We start from the raw sequence: 22036 nt of genomic DNA, 5'->3' as shown, positions 1-22036 counted from the left end.
TCTATTTTGATAAAGTGTTATAGAAAAGTTAAGTAAAATTGTCAATTTTTTTCCTCACAACCTTAATTTTAAGAATAATTATTTGGAGATAAAATGTGGGTAAACCTTTAAAATCCATACCCAATGCCTGTTGGAATTTAGAATCTAAAATGGTTGGAGGTTGGGGAGGGAGAAAGAGAAAACATGCCAACAAATGAGCAGTGTTTTGGAGAAGAAATTCAGAATTTTTGGAGAAGAAATTCAGATTTTAAAACCCATCAATACCATCAGTATTTTATGTGTGTGTGTGTGTATTGTATATTTATACTTACGTAAGACCAATTTAATAGTGAATCTATATACATTACACAGAATAGATTCTTTTTCTCTCACGTACACTCCATTTTTAGGAGAATTTATAGATGATAGTTTTGCCTATCTCCGCAGTAGGGCTTTCTTCACACATTTATTGTGAAAGTCACATTTTTCAATGCATTCTAATTTTCTCCAATTCTTACAGTACATGCAAAATGTCTGCTTTTGTCAAAAATGCTAATGTTATTTTGTGCTGTCATGCTTGAAGATATTATTCAATTTTGTTTACAAGTAATGATTATTATATAGGTTTACAAATTCCAGTATTTTCAAGCCCAATTTAAAATGTTAATTATATGCACTGAAAGTTTATACATCAGTCCGGCATTGTCAGCTGCGATTGAGGAAAAACTGTTTTTAGTTAGTAACGTAAAGTAGGTCTTTTGTTTGCTTACTCGATTCCTCCCTGGCCCCCACAGTGTCTACATTTCAGGCTCTTTAAGCCTGAAATAATCAAACTTTGAAGCCGAAATAGAGAGGGAAGATTCCTCTCCTATTTCATTTTAGTCGTCTGCTTGGGAGACTTTGTCCAAACAAGAGCTCAACCGTTGGCAATATTTGGTATGAATACTTTTATCACAAGTTGGCACAGCGGAACTCAAGTCATTAGTTGAGCGGATGCCAAAAGGGATCATTCTTCCACAAGATTGCGTCTTTCCTCATCTTCTTGATTGGTCTGCGAGAGTGCCTGATTGACAGCTGCTGCCCCATGGCTCTGGGCTTCTCCCTTAGCCTCATCAGCAGTCTCTCTGGGCTCAGGACTTTGCCCTGCAGTCCTATGGTGGGGGGACGGGTGTGGACCGGGAGACAGGAAGGGTGCGGGGACAACAAGGCTGTGGTAGTGGAAAAACATAAAACAGTATTTAATGTGCTGACATCAGAGTCCCCGAAACAAAGCGGAGGCTCTCGGGGAGCTGGCTAAACCCCTGCTAATTTGGGTGTCTACTGTTAGGGAGTGAGGGGATCCTCTATTTTCTCAAGGAACATAGCTCTCTCATGCAGGTTCATCTCAAATGTAATATTTGGGATTTCCTCTATCAATCAAGCAATTGTATCAATAGTATTTATGGAGCACTTACTGTGTGCAGAGCGTTGTACTACGTGCTTGGGAGAATACAGTATAATAGACACATTCCCTAACCCCAACAAGCTTACACTTTGGAAGGGGAGACAGACATTGATATAAAAGAATAAATTAAAGATATGGACATAAGAAGTTTGTGGCTGAGGGGCAGGGTGGGGTAAATAAAGGGAGCAAATCAGGGCAACGCAGAAGGGAGAAAAGGAAATGAGGGCTTAGTCAGGGAAGACCTCATGGAGGAGATGTGCCTTCAGTAAGGCTTTGAAAGTGGGGAGAGTCACTGTCAGATATGAAGAGGGAGGGCATTCCAGCCCAGAAGCAGGATGTGGGCGAGAGGTCGACAGCAAAGTACAGTGAATAGGTTGGCATTAGAGGAGCCAAGTGTGCAGGCTGGGTTGTAGTAGGAGAATAGCTAGGAGAGCTAGGTGGGAGCAAGGTGATTGACTGCTTTTAAAGCTCATAGTAAGGAGTTTCTTTATAATGTGGAGTTGAATGGGCAGCCACTGGAACTTCTCAAGGAGTGGGAAAACATAGACTGGATTTTTTTTTTTGTAGAAAAATGTTGGAAAATGGAGAAGAATCTCCACAGTGACGGTATCCATCCCAAGCCCTCTAACTTCATCCGTGACTCCTCCAGCACTGCAGCAACAGAACCTGCAAAACTGCAGCTCTAATCTTACACTACCCTGGTTTGAGCTGTTTGCCTTTGAGGGCAAAGCCTGCTGGGTAGAATGCAGAGATTCTTATTTTCACTTCAAACAAATGGCTGCTGTGAAAAGAGCTAAGGAGGACGGAGTCAGCATTTAAAGATGTGTTAATTCACTGGGTTTTGACTCGGAGAAGCCAGAGGCACTATACAGCTGTTACCTGTTTTAAAAGATGACTGCAGTTCCTAGTATTAGATGCCCAAATGCTCATAATGTTCTTGGGTTGCTGAATCATAGAAATTAGACCTAGTTTTTAAAAGGTACTTTATCACGGCTTTTGTTTTTCCTCCTTCTTTTATTTTTTCGCATTTATTCTCCAACCCAGTCACAGTGAGAGCTGTGTAACTTTATCCTGTATTGTCTGGCTGATTTCACCTGCAGTTTGAATGCTTGTATCACTGTGAGAACTCAAAGAAAAGCCCTGAGGGGCAAAAGCAGGCTAAACCCTCTTCACTCTTGCTTCACTTTTAGTGTTAGAAAAGTACATAGCTTGACTTGGAAAATGATGGAGGTGGGGGTGTCTCGAAGCCATGATTTATTGCTAACCAATTTGCTTCTTTCTGAATTCTATTATTTATCTCTGATCCCTCTAAGAACTTTGCTTAAATAATCCCTTCCCCACTGTGGTGAGTGGGATCCACGAATCTTTATTTCCCTCTCAATTGAGCCCCTTCCCCAGCTAGGGAAGACTTTCTTAACCTTTTCTTTTTAATGGTACCTGTTAAGCGCTTACTATATACCAACCACTGTACTAAGCACTGGGGTAGATTCAAACTAATCAGGTCAGACACAGTCCATGTCCCACATGGGGCTCACAGTGTTAATCCCCATTTTACAGATGAGGAGATAACTGAGGCATAGAGAAGTGAAGTGACTTGCCTCAAGTCACACAATAGACAAGTGGAGGATCTGGGATTAGAACCCAGGCCCTTCTGACTCCCAGGCCCATGATCTATCCGCTAGCCCACGTGCTTCTCTGCAGTTTTCTCATTGCTGCCCTCTCCATGAACGATGAACTGCACAGCAAGGAGGTGTGGGTGTAATGTCTCCCCAGGTGAATGGAGAGGGCTCTCCCTCCTGCCCCGCCAAACTACATCCCATCCCTCCCCGTCCTGCGCAACTATACTTGCGTGTATTTGTCGTTCGTAAATTTTACCCCAGGATGGATGAGCTCTTCTGCCATCCTGATCCATGTGACTCCAGGGTTGTTTTCAGTACCAAGAGTTTTCCAGAATTCTCCTCTCCGATTTTTCTGGTTAGCTGCTCCAAAACCCCAAATAAATGTCCGTTGGCATTTTCCCATGCTGAACCTCCTTCTTTTCATTCTACAATTCTGCGCCTGTCTCCTCGGTTTTCCCTTCACTTCCCTGACTGGTATCGTCTTTGAATTTACAACCCAATTCATGTTTTGCACCAAACTGAAGGGACTCATTAGGTTTCTGTCCGTTTCTCTCCTAAGACATAGAGAACCATTAGAGAGTTGGAAACTGGTCTCTAATCCTCTCTGAGAAGTTCGAAAACTTCATTGTTTTCTAGGCACCTACATTGTGTAATGAGACAAATGAATAAACACATAGGGTAAAAAGAGTTACTGTTGTGACACAATTAACACAATCACATTTGTAATTAAAAGTCTTCCTCTGCCCAAGGCCAGAACTGTTTTAATTCCCATGGCGGGGGTGGGGGACTGGGGAGAGGCGTGGGAGAAAGGTGATGTATTAACACAAGTACTCTTAACTGCACCTTTCTTTCTTCTGGGTCTAGAAAATTAGCTGAAACTACTCCCAGTAGAAAAATGCAGAGTGCTTGATGACAACCCTATTTTAGCGCTAATGAAAAGTCACTCATTTTTTTCTCCTTAACATGCATGTGGGTGATTTTAATTACTATCAAATGGTTCATTAAAAAAAGGCTAATTGGACACATCCCGTAAAGTGTGAGTGTAGATGTTGTTAGAAAATGATTGAAAGTGTAATTGTGGCAAAAAGAAAAAGTCAGGGTGCACCTTTACCGTGTCCTTGATTGACTCTGATTGAAGCCACGGGTTTGAATCCCTAACCACAAGGGTAGGTGTCAACATCACGTAACTCTTACCAACATCTTTTGGTGCCACAGTGGGCTCATCGGGACATGAAAGGGCATTATTTCTGTATGGTGGGTTCATTCATTTAATAGTATTTATTGAGTGCTTACTATGTGCAGAGCACTGTACTAAGCACTTGGGTTCTTAGTCTAGCCCAGAAGAAGCAGTGTGACCTAATGGATAGAGCACGGGACTGGGAGTCAGAAAGTCATGGGTTCTAATCCCGGCTCTGCCACTTGTCTGCTGTGTGACTTTTGGCAAGTCACTTCACTTCTCTGTGGCTCAGTTCCCTCATCTGTAAATGGGGATTAAGACTGTGAGCCCCATATGGGATAGGGACTGTGTACAACTCGATTAGCTTGTATCTACCCCAGTGCTTAGTACAGTACCTGGTACATAGTAAGTGCTTAACAGATACCATAAACAACAAGAACAGAAGGGCTGTATGCTACAGTAACACATTGTGCTTTGGTTGCAGGTGGCTTTTCTGAAACTATGAGCATTGGGACGCGGGCATTCTCTGCTCCGCCAAGGAACATTCCTGTCCATCGTACACCAAGGAGGCTGCCGTGAGAGAAGATGGTACTAGAAGTCCAGATCGGAACCGCTGTGGTGTTCAACATAATGCCTTGGAACTCTGTGTGGCTTTATGTACCCCAGGGAGTATTGACTCAACCCCTTTCTGAGTCTGCAGCTTCAGAGAGCCTTACAGCTGCCTGCTGAGAAGAGACCTAAGAGAAGGGCGGCCCCACACAGAAAAATTAACTCCTCGGCTGGGCCATCCCCACTCGGAAAACAAATGGCCGATCGATACCACGGTCACTACCACAGGCCCTTTTGGTTCTGGGTAGGCCTGAGGAAGAAGCCCTTTGGGGCCCAGATGAGTTCGGTCAGGCTGCAGATCTTGATAGAAGGAGTCCCGGGGAGACTTTGAAGAACTTTCATGATTGTTCAAATGGAGCGGGAAATAAGACTTGTCCAAACATTGTTCCCAAAATCAAATAACAAATGCATTTTTAAAAATAAACCATCTTCCACAGTGCTTAGCCTGCATGTTTTCTTGAATGGGTGTCCACTGCAGTCAGTAAAACCTGGGAAGCAGGTGGCTCAGTGGAAAGAGCCCGGGCTTGGGAGTCAGAGGTCATGGCTTCGAATACCGGCTCCGCCACTTGTCAGCTGTGTGACTGTGGGCAAGTCACTTAACTTCTCTGGGCCTCAGTTCCCTCATCTGTAAAATGGGAATTAACTGTGAGCCTCAGGTGGGACAACTTGATTACCCGGTATCTACCTCAGCGCTTAGAACAGTGCCCTGCACATAGTAAGCGCTTAACAAATACCAGCATTATTAAAACCTGCCCTAGAAATGTTTTTCCAAGGGCAATAATGGATTGCATTGAGCCATACACACCCTCTATCCCATGCCCTGGTCTATCTCGCGCCAACCCCTCACCCACATCCTGCCTCTGGCCTGGAACGCCCTCCCTCCTCAAATCCTACAGACAGTTACTCTCCTCTCCTTCAAAGCCTTACTGAAGACCCATCTCCTCCAAGAGGCTTTCCCTGACTAAGCCCCTCTTTCCTCTTCTCCCACTCCCTCTGCACCACCCTGACTCACTCCCTTTGTTCTTCCCCTCTCCCAGAACCACTTATTTATATGCATTTGTTTCCCCCCCCCCCCCCCCCCCCCCCCCCCCCGCCCAGACTGTAAACTCGTTCTGGACAGGGAATATGTCTGTTTACTTTTCTACTGCACTCTCCCAAATGCTTAGTACAGTGTTCTGTATACAGTAAGCGCTTAATAAATACCATTGTTTGATTTCAAAAGCCCATTTTTCAAGCTAAATTCTCCATATACATTTGAGCATATTTGGAAAAATAATTTCCCCAAGAAATCTCCATTATACCAATTGGTGTTTTTCAAGTGCGTTTTTATAGCAGCAAGAAAGCTGTTAACTGGTGAGAGCAAGAAGATACTATTTTCTGAGGCTGAATAAATGGTCGGCTTCAATATTTTGGGTGAGTATGCTTTCAAAAGCACCTTGGAAAAACAATTAAATTGTCCTTAGGATCAATTTGGTCATGTTTACTAATGATTTGATTAATGTGCCAGAATCCTGAGATGGATGGTTTCAAGAATGAACATTTCATCACCAAATGAACCACAGTCTCTTTACTTAAAATTATTTGTACCTTTGGGGTTTCTATACAGGGTTGCCCCTCACCTGCTTTACGTTACATCTATTACTTCCATTTCTTTTTCTAAGAAAGGGACTTTAAGATTAGTTCAATGTTTACGGATTCTGGGGGGAAGAAAAAAATCTACTGACATATTGGTTAATTGAAGCAGTTTAGCTGCTTCCATTATTGCAGTATTTAACCCTCCTGTGGTTTTGAATGGGTAAAAAATCCACTTAAAAGAATATTTGTGATTTTCTTTCTCGTTGTGGTGTTATTTTTTTTGCTAAGTATGATTTCATCACCGCAGAACCCTCTTTGATATCAAAATGAAAAATTCTTGGAAGCCTTTACCTCACAGGAAAAACTCAGCTGCATGACAAAGTTCACAAGGAAATTAACATATAAATGAACAGACACACCAGGCGTTTGGGAGTAGAACACAGAAAAGAATTAGTTGACAGTATAAGGGTTATTTCCCTTCATTGATTTCTGTGGGGTTGCAATAGGGTGATACTTTAAAGAAGCGCAAAGTACAGTAAACGCATTAATTCAGATAACCCGAATTATGAAACATTTTTAATGGTATTTAATCAATCATTCAATTGTATTTATTGAACATTTACTATGTGTAGAGCGCTTAACTAATCATTTAGGAGAATACCAATATTATAGACATACTCCCTGCCCACAGTGAGCATGTTGAGCGCTTACTAAGTGGCAAGCACTATACTAAGCGCTGGAGTAGCCCCTCCCCCTCCAATCACAAATTATAGAAAGCATAGTGTGGTTTGGGGTGGGGGTGGGGGGAATCGTGGTGAGCAAGCGAAGCTCCTTGCAAATGAAGGGGTGAAGACAAACTAAGGCCTAGTGCTCAGAACAGGGCATGTTTCTGCATTCCATCTCTGAGCAATTATTTTCCAAATGCTGAGAATTCACTAGAAGATATTGAGAGCGACCTTTTGAATACTGATTCTCCATGAGGTCAGTGAGCAATCGATGAGGCTGATAAAGTGTACCTGCTCCTCTCTGCTGTATTTTATCAAGTCATAAAAATCTTTCGGGTTAACAAAGACTACCATCTGTGTTGAATTTGGCATTATCCAGTGTAAGGTGGTAACATTTTTGCGGAAAGATAAAGATGAGGCTTTTTAAAAATTCCATTTATGAGGCAACCAAAATTCTGCAGCCATTCCGTAAATCAACATGGAGTCAGTAGTTCTCTTGGGGAGAACCATTCTCCCATTCATTTTCCCTGAGAAGACCTTTGGTTAGAACCTATAGGCTTCTTTTTCTACCTCCCAGCCATCTTTAATTCACCCAGATGCAGGATAGCCCATCAGAATTCTTGCCTGGAAGGCCTCTCTGAATGATATATCCTTTTTTCCTGCAACTTTTTTAAGGGAGGAAAGCCCAGTTATTACTGAATCCTATACACGAGCAAAATAATTTAAGCCTGAAAGTTTCTCATTAAACATCTTTACCAGAGTGGAGTCGATCAAATCCATTTCATCCTGGAAATCCTTGTCCTTTGTCAGGGTTACTGAAGATTGGAATTGCCTGCCAGAGGAAAGTTGCCTTTTGCTTTACTTCCTTTATTCAAAGTGCAAATTGAGGGGTATATCTCTCTCTTCCCCTGTATCTATAAGGTCGTTATGGGGAGGAAACATATCCATGAATCCTGTTGTGCTCTCTCCAGTGTGTAGTACAGTGCTCTGCACATAGTAAGCAGTCAATAAAGGTCATTGATCTATTGACTGTATCGCTTCATATCATTCTCTTCTTCTCTCCTTCTGTGTGTATGTCTCTAGCACTTCAGAACTTGTTTACCCCCTCCTTATGTCTGCTCAGTCCTTTTATTTTGACCACTCTATAGATATTTTTATATTTATCATCCCCATTAGAGTGTAAACCACTCCTATATGCGACACTTCCCAAATGCCTAGTACAATGCACTGCACCAAGTTGGTAGCTCTGAAAATGCTACTACTAATCAGTCAGCCAGTGGATCACATTTATTGAGCACTTACTGTGTGCAGAGCTCTGTACTAAGTGCTTGGGAGAGTACAATATAACAGAAACATTTCCTGTCCATAACAAGCTTACAGTGTCAAGTACAGTGCTAAGCACTGACAGCATAATCAGATCACAGCATTGCCTATCCCATGTGGGACAACTTCTAAGGAGAAGGTAGAATGGGTATTTAATCACCATTTTACAGATGAGAAAACTGAGGCACAAAGGCAAGTGACTTATCCAAGGTCACACAGCAGACAATAGAGTAAAAGGAGTTAGATATGTGCCCTTTCAGAAACCTAGGAACACAGGTCATTTTTCCTGAAGAATGCTAGCTTTTCCAGTAAGAGTTTAAATCAGGCTAAAGCATTTGGCTACTTTTTCTTCCAAGAGACAAATAGATAAGCTCCTTATGGGCAGGGAATGTGTCTACCAACTCTGTCATATTGTATTCTTCTAAGCGCTTAGTACAGTGCTTGTCACACAGTAAATGCTTAATAAATATGATTGATTATCTCTCTTCATTTCTCAGGAAATTGGATCTATAGCTTGTTAACTGTTAAAACTGTGGCAAAATACTTTGTAATTTGAGTTCTGCACAAGTGCTAAATAGTAAATTTGAAGTGTTAGGGGGTCTATGTGTGTGAAAAGTGCCTTACTTCCACATGAAGGAAGGTGCTTCTCCCATTGAACTATATGTTCCATAAGGACAAGAGACTGTCTTTTACTTCATACATGCTGAATGCCATCCTGGGCATTTGGGGAAAATGCAACAGATGGGAAAGGCACATTTTTCTGCCATCAGCATTGATTTGAAAATAATAAAAAAATCCATTGTTTTATAACTTTTGAAAAGCATTCTCCAACTTGTGGTTCAGAAGTGACTGAGAAGTCATGTGTGTGTTAGAGCCAATTTTCTCCATCACGGAGAAGGTTCTGACACTTCTGGACTCTGGGGAATCTTGGGTCTGATATGAAGCTTGTTGCCCAGTTGCTGTCTCACTGTCAGCGTCCCTAAATGCCTATAGAGGAAAAACAGAGAGAGTAAACTGGAAGTAACAGGTGAATCAAACAGTCAGTGGTATTTATTGAGTGTTTAGTGTGTACAGAACACTGTATTAACCGCTTGGGAAAGTACAGCATAATACAGTTAGTACAGTGCCTGGCACATAGTAAGCACTTAACAAATACCATATTTATTATTATTGCAGTTATTAGACGTGATCCCTGCCTTTGAATCAATCAGTAAGTGATATTCATTGAGTGCTTATTATGTACAGAGCACTGTACTGAGTGCTTGGGAGAGTGCAATACAACAGAGTTGGTAGACACTTCCCTGCTCGAAAGAAGTTTCAGGTCTAGAGGGGAGAGGTGGGGAATTGGTGGAGAGGCTCAAAGTTGTGAGGAATTGCCATTTTGATGCAGAGGGAAATAAGTCATTGGAGGGTTTTGTGAAGATGAAAGCTGTGAGATGAGCAGAGCTTCAAGGAGATGTTCCGTGCACGGCTATGTAGTTTAGATTGGAAGTGTGAAAGACTGAAGGCAGGGAGACCAAAGAGGAGGCTAGCCCAAAAGTCTAGTCCTCAAGCTTCGATAAACCAAGAACTCCTCCTCTACCACTCCAACTTTTCCCCTGCACTCTCCCCATCCCCACCACCACCCAACCCCAAGGACACCCTGTGCTCAAAATGAAAATTCGCTACACTGAATTTCTAGCAAACGTGACGTGGGAAGCAGTAGCAATGAAAACATGTCCTGGGCATGTAATTGGGAGGTGGCTCTCCAGGAATAAAGGGGTTTATGGACTATAAGTCTAGATTTCTAGCTCAGTCTTAGGAAAATAGCAAATTGATTAAATACACAAAGGATTCTGTAATTGTAAAACTATCGCTGTGCTAATTGCCCTTAGGAGAGAAACGAGAAGCAGGGGAAGATAAGTAGGATGCAGTGAAACCAAACAAAATTCGTTATTCATCTTTGCCACTGCAGAGCTAAGTATTCTGTCTTTGGTATGTATTGATTCCAGTAAGACTATGCTCCACTTTGCTCCATATCTGTCGCGCTTTGCATCACACTAATGCAACTTCCTTGGGGTTCAATTCACCACTTGTTGAACAACTCAGAAGACACAAGAGTAATGTTATTACTGCGTCTGGCCACCGGTGCGTGTCCTTGACAATGGTGGTAGCGTGCTTGGGACCTTGGGTAAGTCACTTAGCTTCTCTGTGCCTCAGTTACTTCATATGTAAAATGGGGATCAAGACTGTGACCCCCACATGGAACAGGGACTGTGTCCAACCTGATTACCTTGCATCTACCCCAGCACTTAGAACAGCGATTGGCACATAGCGCTTAACAAATAAAAGTATTATTATTATTATTATCATCATTATCTGTACCCTCCTAGATAAACATCTTAGTGCCATCATCCCTGACTTTCCCTGAAGCAATCCACGGTAGGCGATTCTTCCATGAATTTATCCAGACCCTTCTTGAACCTGCTGAAAAGAAGCAACACTGATGATTCTTGTAAATCTGACTAGAAGCATCGTAGCCTAGTGGAAAGAGCACGGGTCTGGGAGTCAGAGGACATGGGTTCTAAACCAGACTCTGCCACTTGCCTGCTCTGTGACCTTGGGGAAGTCACTTCACTTCCCTTTGGCTAAGTTTCCTTATCTGTAAAATTGGTAATTAAGTACTTGTTCTTCTTCCCACTGTGAGCCCCATGTGGGACAGGTACTGTTTCCAGCCTGATTATCTTGTAGCTAACTCAGCGCTTAGTACAGTGCTTGGCATACAGCAAGCTCTTAACAAATACCATCGTTGGAAGCGAAAACTGCTTAGAGAGTGACGATCAGTAGAATTCAATTACCAGAGGCAGGGTTTAGCCAAGAGACTGAGTTGAGTGCTCTCATTACAGGGATGAGGCTATTTCAATGTTCGGTCACGACTCTTACTATGTGTTGAAAAGTAATTATCTTCCAACTAGCCTGATGTCTCAGTAACAGGTCAAAATCCTCTTGAGACAGTTCTCTTTCCATGGTCTCATAGCTTCGACGGAGTCTACCAGCCCTTTTTATGAGCTTTCTTTCTAGTCAACTTTTGAGACAACCCTAGTGAGTTTGGTAGACATTTGACTATTACTTCTCTGAATCCTTTTCAATCCCTTACTGCTCTGAATCCTTTTCAATCTCTCTTTTCCTGAGGCCATCCTCTGGGGCAGGTGAAAAAACTCGGCCTTATCTAGTCTTTCCAAAGTTATCTCTTGGTCCTAATTTTGTTATCCAGAGGTGCTAGTTGAAAGGGTGGCAGTGCAAATTGAGGAGGGACTTTTAGGAGCAACGAGAAACAGTCATACAAAAGTGGGTAGCTGCTTAAAAAAGAAAGGCTGCTTAGTTCAGGAAACTCACTGGTAACTTCATTTTACTGCCGCTCATAAAGCAATCCATTGGCAAACACATCACACTGGGGTGTTTTGTTAGAAAAATAAGGGCCATCTGCTCTAGATTCTCTAGGTGGCCTCACTCTCTCTTCCTCCCTTTGTTCTGCAGAATTGCATTGCTTTGTGCTGACGAACTTGGGCAAAAAGCAATTTAGTCAACAGGGTTCTCACAGGCATTGACGAAGGTATAGCCATTTGGCAGGGGCTCCGAGACTGAGATCCGGCAGTGAAAAATAGGGCACGTCAACGAAATCTGATTTGGTCTCCCAAAATGCAGATGAGGTGGTGGGGCCTGCTGGTTGTCCATTTTCAGGTGGATTCCTGGCTCGAGGGGGCTGCTCTCTTGTCAGAATTGTTCATAGACTCCAATCTGTCCACGCTTGTTCAGTGTCAAATTAGGTCTGAGCTCTTTTTTCAGACTCGCCAGGGGCAAGTTTGTCTTTCAGCCAAAAGAACTTCACTTTGACTCCCCCTGGGCCAAATTCTCCCCCAACATTCTTCCCCCTCCAGTCAGCATAGGAAGCCCATGAATGTGACTTCCTTTCCTTTCTCAGTCTCTGGCTGCAGGACCCCTCACTGGACTGAATTTCACCAACTGCAGCTCTCTCTCTGTCTGCCACAGAACTTGAAATGTCCACACAATTCTTTCCAACAATGTCTATCCATAGTGCTCAGATGCAGCAGGTAATTGCCCAGGATGGGCTTTAAGTAAGGCTTAATTATTCTCTAAAAGGTATCAATCGTGCTTTAGGAGAAAGGAAAATGGTCCAGGTCCAGTTACCAGAACCCCTTAAGTTGTACTGGCTCACCTCACAGTCTCGCACAGACAGGATGTTACCCATCGATCAATCACTCGTATTTATTGAGTTCTTACTGTGTGCGGAGCACTGTACTAAGCGATCGGGAGAGTCCAATATGACAGTTGGTCGACATGTTTCCTACTCACAAAGAACTTACAGTCTAGAGGGGAGAGATGGATGTTAATATAAATAAATACGGATATGTATAATTAACATTATCCAATCAATTACATTTAGACTCTAAGCTCCTTAAGGGCAGGAATTGTGTCTACCAACTCTACTGTATTGTACTCTCCCAAGTGCTCAGTACAGTGTTCTGCACCCAGTAAGCACTTAGTTGTATACCGCTCTTTAACTGAGGGGTTGGGAGAGTACATAAAGTTAAAAGATCCAGTCAACCTGACTCTTGCTCAAGATTTCTGAGAGCAAGGATGGCATCTACTAGCACTACTGTATTGTGTTCTCCCAAGAGCTTAGTACAAGGTTCCGCACACATTAAGCGCTCAGTAAATATCATTGCTGATTGATTGATTGATTACCAACACCCTGTGTCTGGGACAGAAGTTGAAAAATCCCCAGGAATCACACCAGATAGGAATGTGTCTACCAACTCTGTACTGCGCTCTCCCAAGCACTTAGTACAGTGTTCTGCCCACCGAAAGGGCTCATTAAATATCACTGATTGATTTTGTCATTCAGATCTTACTGCTTCACCATCATCATCTTGATCATTGACATTGATTGAGCACCTACTGTTTGCACAGCACTGTAAGAGGGTTTTAGGAAAGTTCAGTAAAAGTGAGAGAATGGATTGCAACTCTGGAAGAGTTTACGACCTCACTCTGGACCTTTCTCCTCATGCTATTGTTTCTCAATCTTTGACTTGCTCACTGCTGTCCCACCCCAGCCAAAGCCACAGGACAAAGACAGAGACAAATTGGGGTGGGATAAAGGAGAACTGAATAGTGGCAATTTAGGAGAGGACCACTTTTCCCCATCCAACTCTAATTCATCACTGAAAATATTGGCTGAAAAAAAACCTTATTTTCACAGACCAACGTTTAGAGCATTTTGCATATTGAACTATAAGCATACAGATGAGTTAACCAATTGTAATAAATGATAACGATGATACAAGGGATACATTTTGCTAACCAATATGTGAACCTGTTAACTTTTTTTTCTAGCAGAAGCTTTCAAGAAGCAGCATGACCTAATGAAAAGAGACCGGATCTGGGTGTCAGAGGACATGGGTACTAATCCCGGCGCTGACACATGTCTGCAGTGTGGCCTTGGGCAAGTCATTTCATGTCTCTGTGCCTCAGATATCTCATCTGTAACATGGGGATTAAGAATGTGAGCCCCACGTGGGACATGGAGATTATTTTGTATCTATCCCAGTGCTTAGTACAGTGCCTGGCACATAGTAAGTGCTTAACAAGTACCGTTAAACAACAAATAAGACAATTTAAACAGAGGGTTCTCTGTGGAGTCATAGAGATTTTGAAACTGATGTGCACAAAATTAAGGTATTTTATGCACTCTTTTAATTTAGGAGGGTCAAAAGGAATGATCTAAATTATGTCATTCAGGTTCTGGTTTTAAAGGGTAGCCAAAGTATATGAAATTTTTTAAAATTAGTTCTAGAATAGTAATGGTGATGAATTTATGAAGTCCGTATTCTGCACTGAGCACCTCTTAAGCACTGAGAAAAATAAAAGATAATCAAGATTAGACACAAGACTTGTTCCACATGGGGCCTGCAGTCAAAAAGAGAGAAAGGGAGGGTAAGTATTTAATCCCCATTTCACAGATGGAGAAGTTGGGGTACAGAGAGGTAAATGAATTGCTCTCAGTCACACACAGCAGGAAAGTCAGGGAAGCAGCATAGCCTAGAGGATAAAGCATGGGCCTGGGAGCCAGAGGACCTGGATGCTAATCCTGGCTCTGCCACTTGCCTGTTGCGAACCTTGGGCAAGTCACTTAACTTCTCTGTGCCTCAGTTTTCTCAACTGCAAAATAGGGAATTAATACATGTTCTCCCTTCTATTTGACTGTGAGGCCCATGTGGGACAGGGGCTGTGTCTGGCCTGATTAACCCCAGTGCTTAGAACAACCATGTGGGCAGGGAATGCATGTGTTTATTGTTGTATTTTACTCTTCCTAGCATTTAGAACAATGCTCTGCACACGGTAAATGCTCAATAAATAAGATTGAATGAATTGACATTAAAAAAAAGAGAAAGGACTAGTGCACAAGTAAGTCTCCCTACTCACAGGTCTCTGGGCCCTGTTGCCTTTCCTCCATCTAACCTGTTATAATAATAACAATAATAATGATGATATTTGTTAAGCGCTTACTATGTGCCAAGCACTGTTCTAAATGCTGGGGTAAATACAAGGTAGTCAGGTTGTGCCACGTGGGGCTCACAGTCTTAATCCCCATTTTACAGATGAGGTAACTGAGGCACATAGAAGTGGAGTGAATTGCCCGAAGTCACACAGCTGACAAGTGGCGGAGCTGGGATTAGAACCCACGACCTCTGACTCCCAAGACTGTGGTTTTTCCACTAAGCCACACTGCTGTTATTTTTAACCATTTGTGCCATATACCTATAGGAAAAAAGAAGCAGATATCTAAATGCCAGTTAAAGAAACATCATTATGTGTTCAGAAAAAAAAAAGATTGTGGGAAATTTTAGCAGTATTGGCTACGGGCCAAATCCAATTATGCGTGGTTAGTCAAACTTTTGATTATCTGAAGCAGTCCTGGGCCTATCCAGTTGAGATAATTGGCCTGCAATCCTTTAGTTCTTACGGAAGGCACACGGAGTTTGTCTTTTAGAGGAATTATAAAACTCGGGACTGGTTTGCTGACCGTCAAAGATTCTCTATTCCTTTTTGTAAGAGCTGGATGTTAGTCATGCATCTTGACCTGATTCCAAGCTCACTAACTAGATTCTGCCCCATTGAGATGTTGTCTGGGAGCCCGCCGGGATCAAATATCTTTCACTTCTCTCCTAACCTCTCACAAGTTTTAGTCCTGAAAACATTCTGTCTTCTGGATAGTAGAAAACTGGGTAGTTTCACTTGAAAATGATATAGTCTCGGGGAAGACTTGGTGAACTTGAGAAGCAGCATAACCTACTGGATGGAGCACAGGCATGAGAGCATTGGGTTTCTAATCCCAGCTCTTCCACTTGTCTGCTGTGCAACTTGGGCAAGTCACTTCACTTCTCTGTGCCTCATTTAACTCATCTGGTAAATGGGGATTAAGACTGTGAGCACCATGTGGGATACGGACTGTGTCCAACTTGATTAGCTTGTATCTACCCCAGCGCTTAGTACAATGCCTGGCACATAGTGAGCACTTAACAAGAACCATAAAAATAACAACAACAACAAAGAAAACAATCAAAAAGGCCAATCATAGATCAATATGTCTTAAACCAGTGCAGTTCTGTCACATCATCAACTGAGCGTAGGAGGGAAGGGGAAGGGAAAAGAGCAGAACATTATTTAAGCATGGATGGCCTGAAGCCAGGGAGTCGAGCAGTGTAGGAGCTGCTGAGGTGGAGGAGAGCAGAGGGTTGTTGGAACTAGCAAGAAAACAAGCTGAAAGGAAACAGGAGCTGAAAAAGGGCAAAGGAGCGAGTAGAGATGAGAGAAAGTCAAGATCTTAACTTCCTCACCAAGTCTCTGTGGGTTTCGGCTGGTTTGCTCCTTTTCCCATTATTTTTAATAGATTCCAGTATAAAAAGGCTGGAAAGGAATTCAGAATGGCCTAGTGGATAGAGCACAGACCTGGGAGTTAGAAGGATCTGGTTTCTAATCCTGGCTCCACCTCATGTCTGCGGTGTGACCAAGGGCAATCACTTCACTTCTCTGCTTTTCAATTACCTCATCTGTAAAATGGAGATTAAGACTGTGAGCCCTATGTGGGACAGGGACTCTGTCTAACCTAATTTGCTTGTATCCACCCTGTGCTTAGAACAGTGGTTGGCACATAGAAAGCACTTCACAAATACCACAATCATTACTATTATTATTATTGTTATTAGATGCCCCGTGATCTACAGCTTGGTGTAGTTGATAGAGCACAGGCCTTGGAATCAGAAGGTCATGGGTTTTAATCCGGGCTCACACACTTAGTCTGCTGTGTGACCTTGGGCCAATCACTTCACTTCTCGGTGCCTGAGTTACCTCATCGTAAAACGGAGATGAGACTGTGAGCCCCATGTGGGACAGGAACTGCGTCCAACCCAATTTGCATATAACCACTCCAGCGGTTAGTTTGGTGCCTGGCACGTAGTATGTGCTTAACAAATACCACAGTTATTATTGTTATTATTCACCCTCATCTCCCAGCTGGACTGTGTGCCACTATCCCAGGGCAAGTGAGATTCTGTCTTTTCCAGATCCCTGGATCTTTGACCCATAGCCTGGCTATCTTCATAGATAGTGGGGAAGTCTCACTGCTCCCTTTTATCTACAATCAAAATCACTGGGTAACTGGAGCTCTCTACCCACTCTGCCCCATCCTTGGGCTATGCCAGAATGTTCTCACCTCTTTCACCTGGACCATCGCTCTCCTCAGCCCTTTCCCCTTCCCTGCCACTGCCTTCTCCAAATCAGTAAAGTGTTATAGAGTGACAGATTCCCTCTTGCGGTAGTCTAGACTGTAAGCGTGGCATGGGAAGGGAACATGCCTACCAATTCTGTTATATTGTACTCTACCAAGTGCGTAGTACTGAGTTTTGCACACAGGAAGTACTCAATAAATACCATTGACTGATTTGTAAAGACCATGGAATCGAGGAATATTCCAGTATAAGAATAACAGAATGATCCCAGGTTCTTGAGAAATCTGCAGCTTGGTTATGTTGTTCTAGGGGAGAAATTAATCTCACTTTAATAATTTTAATTTTTTCTAAAGAGAGAATTTACAGATGAAGCAAGCAAATGTACATGGAAATAGAGATAATTAGATATCTGTATAGAGCTCAGCATTGATATAGACTCACTCCATAATTCATGTCCAAAAAAGAAACTCATTTGTTTCCAATGGGACTAATTAGATAAATAATCTAATTAGTTCCTATAAACTGCCTGAAGTCCAGAAATAGAAGATTTTCACACTGGTAATGGCGTAGCCCTGATACAATTGCCTAAGTACCTAGCTGGCTAAATCCAGCCACTTTGTAACTTGAAAAAAAGACACATTTATGGTTAGAACCTTATTGAAAAACAGACTACATGTTTTTTTTTTTCCAGTAGCAGAGAGATTTGCAGTCAAATTGGAAACAGCTGGCCCAAAGGGACAGGTTTCTATCCCATCTTACTGTAATAATGATTTTTGATTTTCTTGTCAGTCTTTCTATTTTGGAAGACCTTACAGAAGCTAGATATTACCCACATTCAATGACTTCAAAATAACCTCATTTTCCCTAGGTGTTTTTAACATTCTCATCTCACTCTGTTTCCTCATCTTCATCACCATCCACCTTCTTTTCTCCTATTTATCATTTCTCTTGTATCCACGAAGCACTTTGATACTCTCCCACAGCACTAAAGCACAAATCCATCTACTGGACTGCTTCTATTTACAATCTGTTTTAATGCCCGTTTCCCCAGACTGATAGTATGTTTCCTGAGGGCAGAGATCATGTCTTTCAACCCTACTGGATTTCACTCTCCCAATTGTACAGTGCTCTACACACAGTAAGTACTCAGTAAATACAACTGATCGATTGATTCTCTTGTCTGCCCCTTCTCCCTCCTTGCCGCATTGCTGCTCTTTGCCCACTCCATTAAGGTCCGGGAAACGACCCAAGCTTCCAGTGGGAGATGGGGATGGTGGGAAATATCCTAGCCAAAGAATCTATCTTTATTTTCAAAATGAACTAATCCAGCAAATTTCAAATTTACATCTTTGTGGCAGATGACAAGGTACATCTAAGCCTTTGTTATGTATTGCTGACATTTACCACTGCTGTGCAGTGTACAAGATGAAATCCAGAAACTGCAGGTTGCTAACGATAAGTGTGCAGATCTTTATACAGAGTTCATTTTTTTGATGAAGTCTCAGAACATGAACTCCCCCAAATGGGATCTTTAAAAGTTGGAAAAAAAAAACCCTGGTTTTTTGGACTGGCTTGTGAAAAAATGATCCACTTCTGGGCAACTGGTCTTCTTCTGGAGGTTTAACAGATATGTTCCATGTGACCTTTAAGTCTCAATTCTTAAGAGAATGCCTTGCTTGGAACAATTAGCATGATCTCTAGACTATAAACTCATTATGGGCAGGGAATGTGTCTGCTAATTCCGCTGTATCATACTCTCCCAAGGGCTTAGCGCAGTGCTTTGCACATAGTAAGTGCTTAAAAAATGCCACTGATTGATTGATCAGTGATCTTTGAGCTAGTAAGTCAATTCATCTCCCTTACATGCCATTTCTGAATTTCTTTTGACTTTGTTGTTCAGGCTGTGCTGCTGCTTCTAGTAGTAGTGATAATTGTAGCAGCGTGGCTCAGTGGAAAGAGCACGGGCTTTGGAGTCAGAGGTCATGAGTTCAAATCCCAGCTCTGCCACTTGTCTGCTGTGTGACCTTGGGCAAGTCACTTCACTTCTCTGTGCCTCAGTTACCTCATCTGTAAAATGGGGATGAAGACTGTGAGCCCCACGTGGGACAACCAGATTCCCTTGTGTCTACCCCAGCGCTTAGAACAGTGCTCTGCACATAGTAAGCGCTTAACAAATACCAACATTATTAAATAGTTTCTAGGTCCATAACCCTGAAGTAAGCACAGGGAGAGCATTAAAAAGATGGGAATTAGGCACACTGTCCCTTACGATCTAAAAACGTTCTTAGTTTTTAAGCTGAATTTCAAGGTACTCCTTCTTATCTATTTCAGTATCATCCTGGTTGTGAAAATACTGACTGCTCCTTCTCAGAGTTTTTCATGGCTTCCTCCTCCTTGATTTGGGTTTATCATTTTCCTTGTTTTTTCTGGAAGATTATTCTAACCTAAGGGCTCTTTACACACCCTTGCTTCTTAACACTGACTACCTGAAGAGAACTATATAACAGATGCATTCCTGCCCACAGCAAGCTTACAGTCTGGAGGAAATGGGAATTCAATACCTGTTCTCCCTCCTACTTAGGCTGTGAGCCTCATGCAGGACAGGGACGTATATCTGACCTGATTAACTTGTACCTACACCAGCACTTAGAACAGTGTTTGACACATAGGAAGTGCTTCACAAATATCATTTAAAGAAAAAAAATTAGATTCCATCGACCTCCTCATGCTAAAATAAGAGGAACCTTCTGTTTGGACAATTTTCCCCAGGTGTTCTCTCTCTGGGGGGTTGCTACAGTAGTCAAGACCAGGCTCCAGCTGAAGGGCAACACGAGGGTCTATTAATTGTTCATCTTTGCACTGTGCAGTGTCCTGGAGGGGACCAGGGTCATCCTGAGTTTTACCACTGCCTCACGCTTGTGAGTTTCCCATTTCAAGGATGCTCGAGCTGTATCAGCAATGGATGGCAGCCTTCTCTCCGGATGAACTGTCAGGTTGAACCAGAATCCACCCAGTTTGTTATCTGGAGATGTGAGAACCCTTGATTGACCGGTCCTGCTTCTCCAGCTAATGGAACTGTCAGCTCTGCCGTCACTCAGCCGTCCCTGAGCCTGGAGAGAGAGAATTGAAGCCCTTCTCAGGGCACAGGAAGTGAGACATTCCAAGGATACTGCCTGCGGCCAATCCCAGTGCTCCTTGGAGCCAAGGACTGAGCTTCAAATGATAATACTAATAATAATAATAGTATTTCTTTACTGGGGCTCAGATTCTAATGGTGAAGGGGGACCAGATTGATCTGTACCTCAATCTCATCTGTCTTGCCACTGACCTCAGCCCTGAATGCTGCCTCTGTCCTGGGACGCCCTCCCTCTACATAACTCTCCCCGCCTTCAAGGCCTTATTGAAGGCACATCTTCTCCAAGAAGTCTTCCCCGACGAGGCTTTAATTCCCTTCTGCATCATCCTTATATTTGCATTTTCCCCCTTTATTCACCAGGCCCTCAGCCTCACAGCACTTATGTACATATCTGTAATTTATTTATATTGATGTTGGTCTCCCCCTCTAGACTGTAAGCTCTTTGTGAGCAGGGAACATATCTAACAACTCTGTTATATTGTATTCTTCCAAGGGCTTAGTACAGTGCTCTTCACACAGTAAGTGCTCAATAAATAGGTTTGATCGTTTGATTGAGAACAGATATTTAATCACCCCTTTACAACTGAGAAAAGCACGGCACAGAGAAGTTGAGTGGCGAGGCCACTCAACTGGCAAGTGTTAGAGGCAGGATTATAACTCAGGTCTCCTGACTCCCACTCATGTGGTCTTTCTTCTAGGACATGTCAAACACATTCATAACACCCCTTCTTCCATGGTGGTAAGCTCGCGGTAGGCAGGGAACATGTCTACCCATTCTGTTGTATTGTAGTCTCCCAAGTACTTAGTACAGTGCTCGGCATATAGTAGCACTGAGTAAATCCCATTGATTGATAAATAGTCTAGTATGTTGCACACATTTCCTGCCAACTCCTTAAAACTCTGACTCACACATTTCTGCTGTTTCCAGGCCTGTCTTTGTGTCCCAGTAAACTAATTCTGAATCAGGGTTACAGCTGTCTGACTGGCCGCCTCTCAGACAGATCCTAAAAGTTCGACGTTCCTCTAAAGAAGATTTGGGGATCCCAAAGCCCAGAGTTTAGTACAAGCAAGGGATTTTCTGAAAAAGGCAGCCGGTCTCTGAGGAGCAGTGTATTTTTTGTCAGGACCACAGGGCTGCCTCCGTCCGCCATTTTGAAGGAGCTGATGTTCACTGAATTAGTATTTATCGGAAAGCCTCCTTGGTTAATCACCAAACATTGTAAGGCTGAATTAGTTTCCCAAGCCTCCTTACTTCTGAGATTTAGTGTATTCCTGAAGAATTGGCTGTGAGTGGAAAACCTTAGGCCTCAGGCATGGTCAGAAACAGAACTGTTGCTTGTGGTCCCAAAAGGGTAGGAGAGCTTCTTCATCTCTTGTCCTTTCGATCTGGCTTTAGTACAGGAGGTGAGCAGGGTGATGTGTTTTGCTTTCTGGGGCTGCTACTTGGCTAATGACTAGCCCTTAGGGCCAAGCAAGTGAAAACAAACAAGCTCAAGTCATTCCTAAGGAGAGCTATCTGTATCCAGGTGTGGTTGTAGCATCATTTCCTAAAGAAATCTGATAGAGGATTGGGAGCGAGGATGGGGTGTTTTTCTCTTTGGCACATCTGTAAAATGAACAAGACTTTAGACTGGATCAAATGGATCAACTAAGCTTTAGA

At 42.7% G+C, this 22036-nt stretch overlaps 1 protein-coding gene across 3 annotated transcripts in view; it reads left to right on the top strand.

The window, feature by feature from the left end:
- The window catches only part of UBE3D (ubiquitin protein ligase E3D), an 83232-nt gene extending 77965 nt beyond the window's left edge, over positions 1–5267 (top strand). For all 3 annotated transcript variants that reach the window (XM_029047695.1, XM_029047694.2, XM_029047696.2), the window contains one exon: positions 4704–5267. In XM_029047695.1, the coding sequence (XP_028903528.1) occupies positions 4704–4724 (21 nt within the window). In that variant the 3' untranslated portion in view covers positions 4725–5267. The remainder of the gene's footprint in view (positions 1–4703) is intronic.
- Positions 5268–22036: the final 16769 nt, after the last annotated feature.

This window comes from Ornithorhynchus anatinus, chromosome 19 (assembly GCF_004115215.2).
Source record: "Ornithorhynchus anatinus isolate Pmale09 chromosome 19, mOrnAna1.pri.v4, whole genome shotgun sequence".
NCBI classification, from domain to species: Eukaryota; Metazoa; Chordata; class Mammalia; order Monotremata; family Ornithorhynchidae; genus Ornithorhynchus; species Ornithorhynchus anatinus.
This window is presented reverse-complemented; position numbering and strand designations above follow the sequence as displayed.